Genomic DNA, 10,357 nt, shown 5'->3' with positions numbered 1-10,357 from the left:
CCGAGCACGAGGGCCCCGGCGGGGGAGCAGTCACTTGCCATGTCCGCGCCCGGAGCCGCTTTCGTTTCCCCGCAGCCCCGCCCCGGCCCGGGAGCGAGGGCGGGCGCCGCTCGGTGCCGCCTTCCCCGTCTCAGCCGCCCTGGCAGGCACGACCCGCGCCGCGCGCCGCCATCCCAGCGCATCAACACATGACCCCGTTCACTTCCTTCCTCCTCAGTTCTCCGTTAACGTTTTTTCCATCGTTCTCTCCTCAGGGGCAGGCTTCTTTTCACCGCCTCTCTCACACCGCCGTGTCCTTTCCGCCTCTCATTTCATTACCCCTCCCAGCTTCATGTTCCCACCGCACAACCCGCCCCTACCTAGAGCAAAGCCCTTGACAGGTCGCCGCTGCAGCTCCTAGTCAGACCCCTGCCTGCCAGCCCTCCAGGGCCAAGTCACCGCTGTGCGGGTGAGGGACAGTCCAAGAAGGTTTTTAGCCTCAAAGGTGTGACTGCACCGAACTGGAGCTAGCAGTAACACTGATGACCAGGTCAAATGTTCAAAGTGCAATGTGCAACAAGATCCGAAGTGATCATTTAGAAACAGGTGAGTTCTTACTTCGGCTGGACCCTGTTTGTTGCAGAGTGCAATAGGCCCTGGTAGAGATGGAGAGGTAGATCTAGCATCATAGCCCATATTAGCACCATAGTACATATCAGATTGTTTTGGAGATGATTCAGCCTCCCAGTTCAGTTGCTAAATTCAGAGGCCTAAAGCCATTTTCTCAGATCACGATACCAAAAGCTCATGGAAGGCTTTTCATCTTTAGATCTCAAAGCACTTTTCAATGGAAGATGGGAATTAGTATTTCCCTTGTATTATTATTGAATTGTGGAATCAGCTGTATCATCTAGTTTGATCGGCATGTTTTAAATTCTAGAACAGCAGTATGAATGCGGTCCTGCTTTTATGGTATGGGTAACAGGGATAGCGATGGATTAGGGTGCCCTCTCCTGTTCTGCTAAGTTTTGCTGCAGTCAAATTAAAAAGAAAGCAAACTATAGTATTAGATTTTTGTGTTGTAGTAACCCCCGATCCATACTTTAAACGCATCTATGCAGGCTTCTGGAAAACTACTGAAGGGCAGCCATGGATGACAGAATCAGTACCCTATTCACAAACAACTTATCTAAGAGTGTGGCCAAGAACAACGAGCTACACCATATCATCTCCAAGAGAGCCCTGGGCTCCTTACCTTCCACGCAGATCAGGGATAACCAACCTGCAGCGCACGTGCCACATGCAGCCCAGCAGGGAGAGAGCAGGGATCCTAGTGGCAGACAAGGCAGAAAGCAGAGCAACAGATTGGGCAAAAAATTGGAGTGGCAATTGCAAAGGCTCTGGGGCCAATTTGTGGCATGCCTGCCAAAAAGGCTGGCCCCCACTGACAGAGTAAATGTTCCCAAGGATTTTAGAGTTTTTAACTTTTTTAATCCAAGCATCGAGCCATTCTTGAGGCTCATTTTTCCCCATCAGGAAGAGAAACAGATGGCAGCCTGGTACTTCTTTGATCAATTCCTGTTTATCTACCAAGAAGGTATCCAAAGATCCATTCCCCTTAGTATTCAAATAGAAAATAAGTTTCTTTGCTCAAATTCTACACCTCTTCTGGGCCAAACTCTGCCTAGGTCTACATAGGTAAGGAAAGGTGTAACAGTATCAGGAGCCTCCCCACCCAAACCTCCACAGTAGCTGAGCAGCAGCAGAGCAGGCCAAGGTACGAGGCTTGACTCAAAACTTACCAATTGGGATCAGGGATGTGGAATGTAGATGTGTCCCAAAGATGCAAGATAAGACTATCACTCTAGCCAAGGCTTCTCCTCAAAGGAATTTTGAACAGCTGTCCTCTCTAGCACACTTCAGCCCACAGAATATAAATTCTAACTCTTACTGCATCACATAGGGGAAAATTTTGGAACAATGCTTTTACCAATATATTGTCAAAGTGTGTAATTTATTACCCATGTATAATTTTATGTTATAGGCAGAAACTGTATCTAATGCAAAGAAATAGCAACATTTTATTGTATTAAAACAACCTTTATATGGCATCTTTACTTGACTGTTTCATACTTTAAAAGAATAACCAACAGATCAAGTACAAAATGAGAAATTCACAAATACTATGATTCTTAAGATTACTCACAAAAAAAATCACCTGAGTTTTACGTTGGGCAGCTTTTCACTAGCCCCACTAGCAATAAGCTTTATTAGACCATCTATTTAAATCTTATTCTCTAAGGATTTATATCTCAACGCTTATCAGTGAGATATAGTGTAAATATCAAGAGTTACTAGTCTTCATGCATTTTTTCTTTGCAGTTTAGGGCACCTGATCTGAATAGCATTAAATTTTTCAAGCTTGTAAGCAAAGCATACAGGCCTCCCCTAGTCATTCCATATTCATATAACTTTATTTATTATTCACTTCATGTTTGTTGCTAGTATAATCACTATAAGCGCTTTGCAGGCACCAAACAGTAAGTGGAGCTGTAAACACACAAATCTCCTAACACAGCAGTTGCAAATCAATATCAGCAATACTCATCTTTTTTTGCTCTCTAGATAGTTTGATATTTAAGTTGTTATGAATGTTCAACCTAAATGTGATTACAATTACAATAGTTGGAGTATATTGTTAATACCTTTCCTACACGAGAACAACACAGAATTGCATTTGCACAGTAAGATCCTTTAAACCAAGAAAGTAAATCATGTTCAAGAATTTCATGAAATTGACTATGTTAAATGGAATTAATTTCCATTGTTGCATGCTTTACAACCAAAAAAATTCAGTTTCCTGCCAACGTGCTGCTTATATCTGAACTGTGCTTTTATCCACCTTTCCCTGTACAACATATTGTAGTTTTTTGTTTTGAACTGGAGTGTGATTTTATTGTGCCTTACGGGTTAAAGCTAATTGCTCATATGGCAGATATTTTTGTCTCTAGTTCAAGAATACTGAAGACATAATTTGTCCTGCTCTCCATGTGACCCTCAATTAACCTTCTCCATACACCCTCCATTGTAAGGGTGGTAGTTTGGCACAGGTCACGCAGACTAAAATCCATCGGTGATGTTCACAAGCTGATTGTGTTAATGTAGTCATAAAATAAATGACGCCCAGGTCATATTCTTAGCTAGCATCTGGGTATTTTTAAATTAGGCAGCATAATGAGCATGATCAAGGAACAGTATAATTGTCAATACAAATGTTCATGAAAAAGACCTGTCAAAAAGCAATACAGCCTTCAGACAGAGAGGAGGCAGAGGATGCAGAACTGATACGAGCTAAGAGTTCAGAGTTTGATCAGGTCCTAGAAGAAATAATGGCATTTCAAAAGGGTCAAAAGCAGACCAAATCAGCTCTGGTACCGTTCCCTACAGCATAATATAGCCCAGGAAGGTGCCAACATGTTGAATAAACTGGTGCCATTTCTGTATATTCTCCTTCCTTCCAGATAATAAACATGTTTGTAGTATTTTACTTTCTTAATTGCTGTCATGTGATACAAAAATCTTATGTAATTACAAAATAATACTTTGGACTACAGGAGCACCCAAGACCCTTATCAGGTTGGGAGTCAACTGAGCTATCCAATGTAGCTAGTTAAAACAAGTATATAAAACTAAAGGCACTTTTCTGCAGAGTTGTGCAAAGTTTTCCTGACAAAGTCAGGGTAAGTCTAATTCATTTGTGGCTTTATTACCAATCTGAAGCTCGGTCAGATTTGCAGAAGGTAGCCTGGGCTCAGGTTTGAAGCATTTGTAATATTTATGGTTTTGACAAAATCATGTATACAAGGCAAACTAAGGTTTCATATGAGTTTTGTAATGAATATCTCAGCCATGTGTGAAATTTGTTCTTGGCACATGCAAAGAACCTCTGCAAACCTGGTTCACTGAGTTTCAGACAGTTCTGCTCTCAAGATCAAAAGGAGTTTGCCATCACAAACAAAGAGACCGAAAGGGCAGCTCCATTTCAAGAGTAAATGTATAAGGCTAGAAAGCATAATTTTTATAAAAGCTATATTTCTGCCAAATGTCTCCCTGATAATATGAAGCGTCTGGCAAAGGTTAAGGCTCCATTTGCTGTACTTCACGCAACTTTCCCAACATCCTCCTCAAAACAGACTTGCTTGGTTTGGTTTGATACGTATGTGATATTCTCAATTTCCCCGCCTCCATTGCTTTGCTTCTGAAAATGTATCTCAATGATGTCCTGTGTGCTTTCCTCATCTTCCACAACCTCTTGAATTCCTGAGAGTAGGATGGTCCTTGTAGAAATCCCAAAATAAGCCTGGTGAGAAAAAAATAAATAAAATAAAATAAAAAAATTGCTGAATAATGTCAGGTATTAAACATTAAATCACTGATAGATATACATAATAAAAATGGTGGTACAGATGAAGATATTGCTATCAACTTGGCTTTCACCTTTGTATTTTTACTATGTTCCAGGTCTGCCACTGAAGAGGAAAAAAAAAAAAAAAAAAAAAAAAATCAATGGAGGGTTTGAACCTTATAGTGTCAGACTCCTTTATTCAGTCCTCTTTAGCCTGTCTGTCGTAAATTCCTTATTATAAATAACAGCTGGTCAAGATCTCAGCAGAAATAAATCAACATGGCTCCATTGCACACGTAACAGTGCTAACATCACATGGCACTCTTAAAAGGTTCCCACAGCATCCTGGTTGAGAATCACTCGTCTAAACATACCCGATGCTCCATCGACCAGCTAAAACTATCAACAGTGGGTTGAATCAGTGCTATAAGTGGTAGCCTGTTTATATTGACACATCTTACTGCTTTATGGCTGTTATAGATGTCTATACTAACATAGACATTGAAGCGCATTGCTGTTGCAGTACTAGAACATGATAAAAAAGCTGGTCTCTTTTGCGTCCCTTTACAAGTCCTAGAATCATCACTGGAAAAACAACTCATAGGAAATTCCCTCTTGTTACAAAGCTGAGAGCAACAGCAGCTTCCTCGCAACTCTGTTACCAAGAAGGTTGTGTCTACATCACCCAGTCCCAGAGCATAGCTTGTTTACTCATTAATTTACCTGAAACTTTTCTAAATGCTTTTCTATGACTGGGGAAACAGAAACAGAAACAGAGCGTCGTCTTCCATCTAACTGGAAAGGATGTTTTGTGTGTCTCAAAATGTTATCAGCAACTGGAAAAAAAGAATTAGAACATGAGAAATAAATATTAAATTCTAAGACTTATTTTGCAAGTGCATCAGGTAATAATCTGATCCGTTTATATAAAACTTATATGTAATTCATGATAAAATCCTTGATTAAGTGTTTAGTAAAAACTTGTGGAACAAGTCCACTGTGGATATGAACAGATGCAGCTCCACTGATATTAGCAGTCCTTTACTTGCTCACACCAGCTGAAGATCTAGTCAAATTTTCAATAACATTAACATGAAATGAAAAGTAAAGCCAAACATATTTTCCCACTTTTTTCCAGTAAAGCGGTCCAGTGATGCAAAGAAAGAATAGATTTTGAGATACAAGTAAATATCAAAACTTACAAACTGAATATCAAGTTTTTTACCTGAAAAGAATGTAATTAAATACAGCTTGGTTACAGAACTATGAGCATGAGTCTCTCCTCACTGAAAGTAAATCAAGAATAATTCAGCTGAAGTCAACAGTGCACGCTACTACAATGTAGATGAGTGGAGAATCCAGCTCTCTAAAACTTTAGCTAACAAAACAAAATACCTCCAGGTCTGAGGAATGTGATGACAGCTGTTCTTGAAATTCTGTCATATTCCACATTCTCTACTTCTCCTCCTCCTCCTTTCGATTTGTAAAAATTTAGTTCCAATTTGTCTCTCATCCATTCGTCAGGTATTAGCAGATCTGGTACCTCAGATACATTGATCTTCTTCCCAGAAATGATCACATGAAGCTAAGAAAAATAGTTTTTATTTGTTTTATGCACTCTGCATCTGTTACAAATACAGTAGCTAAAATAAAAAATACTGTACACTATTCCAGTATCTCAAAAGTTTCCATATTAGTTTGTCAATTACCTCAAATTTGACTCCTGTTTCTAGTGTAATAGGCTTGGCTTTCACTTCAGTCTTCCCATTGTCCAGGTTCACAGTATGTGTACCTTTTTCTATTAGTTTCTGGGCAACTACAAAGGAAAAGAAGTTTCAGACAGTGATCCTATAATCAAACTTCATAAGAGTAAAGCTACTATGCAGTGCCTTTTAGCTACAACTCTCCTTTAGCATTACTAAAAAAGAAATCAGTGGGAATGAGGACATCTCTGAAAACTCCAGAAGTGTGAGTCAAAGCCTCTCTTTGAGCAACTGCTGTGCCCACTTGACATGGCTTTAAACCAGGTCATTCAGACTGAGAAATCATAGGTGGCTGGACACACATTGCTTTCTACGTCACTCCCTTCTAGGCTACTGCAGCTGGTGTGTTTTAACAATGCTAGCCCAAAGGGTTACTAACCTTGGCACACGTATAACTATTCTGAATCAGTGACTTGACTGCAAAACATCTTCTGCATAGTTGCCTTTATTCTGAATTTTTTTTTCAGAATAAAGTAAATGTTTACTTCACAAATCCCTTGCTATGAAAGTGAAACACACAAATATTTATATTGAAAATATGCATCATACCATCTTCATCTTCAAAAGTGAGAAGAGCTTCTCCTTGCTTCAATTTGAATGGAATTTTGGCAGCTACACAACAAAGGCAGTGGGTATTCAAAACCGTGTCATTGTTAACAGCATTTTCCATTTTTGTAAACTTCATTTTCTTTTTGGAGACCTCTTTTTTAATCTAAGATTTTAGAACCAAGACAAGAAATAAAAAAGTTGTAATTCATGAAGCAACTGGAAAAAATATCATATGCATCTTTCACTTCAGTTTTTTTTTTTAAAGGCAAATACACAATTGGGTTAAATTTAATGCTAGTATAACCAGATGCAATTCTAATGATCTCAGCACAATTGTACATGTTATTTCACTAAGAATTTAGCCAACAAGTTTTTTATTTTTTCTTCTCAATAAAATTTGAACCAGAGCTTTGTCCTTGTGCAGCAAAATTCACCCTAAAGTAAACAGAGTTTCTGTCTGCATGTTCAGAACAGTGATTTGTAGAATCTGTAACACCAATCACAGAACATTGTACATATTCAGATATTACAAAGTCTTTGTTAAAAGTTTGTGTTGCATTGACTCTAACTCTTCAATAATGAAAGGACTGCTATATATAGTTTTACATAGTACTGTACAAAAGAATAATATTTGAAACAATTCTGAAAGTCTGGAATGAGTTTTTAAAAACAGAATTTGTTTATAATACCCATTTCACTAAATATTGCCAAAAATATTTGTCTTCATTCAAATTTGGTATGAAAACATTTCAAAATGTCAAATTATTCTGCAAAACTTAAATTCCAAGTTTTTACCAAGTCTATGATGAATATTCGCAACAAAGAAGTCAAAACATAGTTCTGACCCTGACTATATCATTTAACATATGAAACTGTTGCCTGCAAATAGAGTTATTCCTAGTTTGTATTATAGGAAGCAAGACATGAGATAATTGTGCCGAGTGCTATCTGACAAAAACTAAACTTACAGTATATGTTTTTCCCTGTAAAGGATGTGTCTTCTATAATGTGACTTTTCTGATGGTGATATAAAATGCAAATGTTTGAAAATTACTAATTTTCACATCTTATTCATTTTTAAATTCTTATTTCCAGTTTTGTCATTTAATAATTGTGAGCTTTCCTCCACATTTTCCCACAATAGCTCATATGGCCCCCTTTTACTTTATTTCTATGTCCTTTGTTCTCCTCACATTCATTAATTTTGCCAAATAGAGGAAGAGAAGCAAAGTAATAGCTACATTTTAAAAGGAGGTCAATGGAGGTTGACCTAAACAGTAGCTGAAAGTCTGGCCCCCAGAGTTTAGTAATGCAGAATGAAAATGTGTCCACTTGAAAGGTGAATTGTGAAATATATAAAATAGAAATTACCTGAATAACCTGTGAACACTTTGAATTCATCTCAGCAAGTTTTAAATTAACTGCAGCAAGATTATCTTTGAGCTTCTGAATCTCTCTCTTTAACTCAATATTTTGTTGCTCTACTACTTCAAGGTTTTTCTGTTGAAAAAAAAATTACATGAATTGAAATTACAGTACACCCTCAGGTATTCAAACCCCTTGTAAAGCACTCATCAGAAAGCCATTCCAGTAACTAAAATAATTTGTACAATGAACCTGTAAGGATATTGTGAGGAAGCAGACATGGTGCAGCATGTAAAATTATGTTTAACTTAACAGCTGAGGTATTTAATACAATAAAATTTAAAGAGAACATTTTGTCATGCAGTACTAATGCCAATTAAAAGTTACTGTATCAAACTTCTGTATCTCTATTAATTACTGTTAAATAAAGTTTGTAGAACTATATACAATACTAATAGTTACAAGTTACAGTACTGTATCAATTTATGTTGCAGTGCTGTATTAGGCTTAAAAAGTTAACAGTTACCCAATTCCAACACTTAAAGTTAGGAAAACAAAAATATCTATTCAGATAACCAAGATTCAGATAGTGCAGTATATCTTAGGTTAACTCTCCTGAGTCATAAGTTTTCATAAGATGTGTTGGGAAGTTTTGATGTAAAATTTTCATGGCATAACCTGACAGAGCAGTTAAACAGCAAAATGTAAAAACTAAGAAGTCAGTGAACACCCTTGGGCCTGGAAGATTAATTTTCCTAGTCATCTTTTTCTACCTACAATGATAAAACTCTTAACTTTGCCTTCATTTCTTCAACATTACTGTGTTTATCAATATGTCAGTTCTGAATTATAATAAAAAGTGCTAAATTTCCTGGTCCTACAAACTGTAATCTGGGAGGGATATTTAACATGAAAGGAGAAAAATATATTGCCCATGAAGGGCACCCCTACTTTTGTTCCCCAAACTTTGACAGCCATAGGTAAAGTTTTCCATTACCTCGTGGTCTTTCATTATCATAAAAGTCTCCTTACGCTGTTCCTCTTCTGTTTCCCTCAACTTTATCAGCATGTCTTGTGCTGTCTCTTTCTTTGCATCACAGCTTAATTTTGAAAGGAGGAGTTCAGCTTTTGCCTTTTCAGCTTTTTCAAGCTGTTCCTTTGTCGTGAAAAAGTGGTTTAGTATATTTTAACTAGAATATGTAAAACACTATTAAATAGGTTTAAACAAATACACTTTGGGAAAAAATTGTTTTGAGAGACTTGAATGGGAACAGGAATATATGTTTTGCAGAACTTGCCTTCCATTTTTCCCATTCTTCTTTACAACGGTCAACTTCTACCTGTGAGCCCAAAAGATCATTGACTTCTATGCTCTAGAGAGAAAAGAAAATGCACATGCTTTTTCCATTCTGTGATATTAACAGTGAAAGGTTAAATTTTTTTTAAATAATGAGCCAAACCCATATAAATAATGGGTTAACTCATGTCAACCTTGTTCAAATTATGCTAAAGTGAAAAGAATCAAGTCTTTTCTTGATAGTTATACAATTATCAGTTCTTGATTGCAATCCCTTCTTTGCTTCTCTGCAACACTACCAATTTTACTAACCACAAGGAAAAGTGGAGGAAACGTGCTGATTCAGAAGTTCTGACAACACCAGAGTTCTTGAATTAGCTTCTTCCCCAGCATACTATGCAAAAGAAATAACTTGCTTTTTCTTAAATAAATGTTGATAATATAGACGGAACTTGCTGAATCATTTTTCTAGCTACAAAGGGTAAAAAAACCCTCACAAAAATAGGTATTGGTCATTAAACATGTGGGCCTAAATATCCAAAAGGATATGGCTAATACTGATGGCCAACTTTAGAGACAAATTGCGCACTTGTTCTTCCAAGAAAAGGCCCTAACCTTTCCAATACATTAGCACTCCCTTTATGCAATGTGAGTTGTCCTACTTGGGTAAACAGAGTTACTCACAGTGCATAAAGATGAAAAAATGCACAACTATCTTCAGGAGCAGGCTAGACCTATCGCCAATATGGAAAAAAAACCTCTTTGGTCCATTTTCTCCCTGCTGGTGGCAATATTGGGGGAGGCAAGGAAGGAGCAAAGAGGATTCAGAACAACCTGTTGAAAAATAAATAAAACGTCTCGTTTCACTTAGGATGGCATAAAACTTGAAGGTAAATAAAAATGGTGGCATGGAAAAGTCCTGATCATGGGAAACTGGTGCTGCCTCAGTTCCCCCATGGCTGATCTTGCTGAACGGGGGGGGGGGGGGGCCCCCCCACA

At 37.8% G+C, this 10,357-nt stretch overlaps 2 protein-coding genes across 5 annotated transcripts in view; both read right to left on the bottom strand.

Moving 5' to 3' along the window:
• Positions 1-384, bottom strand: part of RBM43 (RNA binding motif protein 43) — a 27,197-nt gene extending 26,813 nt beyond the window's left edge. Inside the window, exon 1 of one of the 2 annotated variants that reach the window (XM_019522434.1) lies at positions 360-384. Coding sequence is in view for 1 of the 2 variants with exons in the window: in XM_019522432.1 (XP_019377977.1) it covers positions 39-41 (3 nt within the window). In the remaining variant the exon portion in view is untranslated. Of the gene's footprint in view, positions 1-38; positions 87-359 lie in introns of those variants that run through there. The other variant, XM_019522432.1, reaches the window with a different exon arrangement.
• Positions 385-2,035: 1,651 nt separating this feature from the next.
• NMI (N-myc and STAT interactor) overlaps positions 2,036-10,357 on the bottom strand; it is a 10,431-nt gene continuing 2,109 nt past the window's right edge. For 2 of the 3 annotated variants that reach the window (XM_019522428.1, XM_019522429.1), the window contains 8 exons: positions 9,360-9,434; positions 9,059-9,217; positions 8,068-8,196; positions 6,697-6,859; positions 6,094-6,200; positions 5,780-5,969; positions 5,108-5,220; positions 2,036-4,339 (listed from right to left, as the gene is read on the bottom strand). In XM_019522428.1, the coding sequence (XP_019377973.1) occupies positions 4,139-4,339; positions 5,108-5,220; positions 5,780-5,969; positions 6,094-6,200; positions 6,697-6,859; positions 8,068-8,196; positions 9,059-9,217; positions 9,360-9,434 (1,137 nt within the window). In that variant the 3' untranslated portion in view covers positions 2,036-4,138. The remainder of the gene's footprint in view (positions 4,340-5,107; positions 5,221-5,779; positions 5,970-6,093; positions 6,201-6,696; positions 6,860-8,067; positions 8,197-9,058; positions 9,218-9,359; positions 9,435-10,357) is intronic. The other variant, XM_019522430.1, reaches the window with a different exon arrangement.

Source organism: Gavialis gangeticus, unplaced genomic scaffold, assembly GCF_001723915.1.
Source record: "Gavialis gangeticus isolate Ggan-Ray unplaced genomic scaffold, GavGan_comp1, whole genome shotgun sequence".
Taxonomy (NCBI): Eukaryota; Metazoa; Chordata; order Crocodylia; family Gavialidae; genus Gavialis; species Gavialis gangeticus.
Note: the sequence above shows the minus strand (reverse complement) of the source record. Positions and strands in the feature narration are given on the sequence as shown.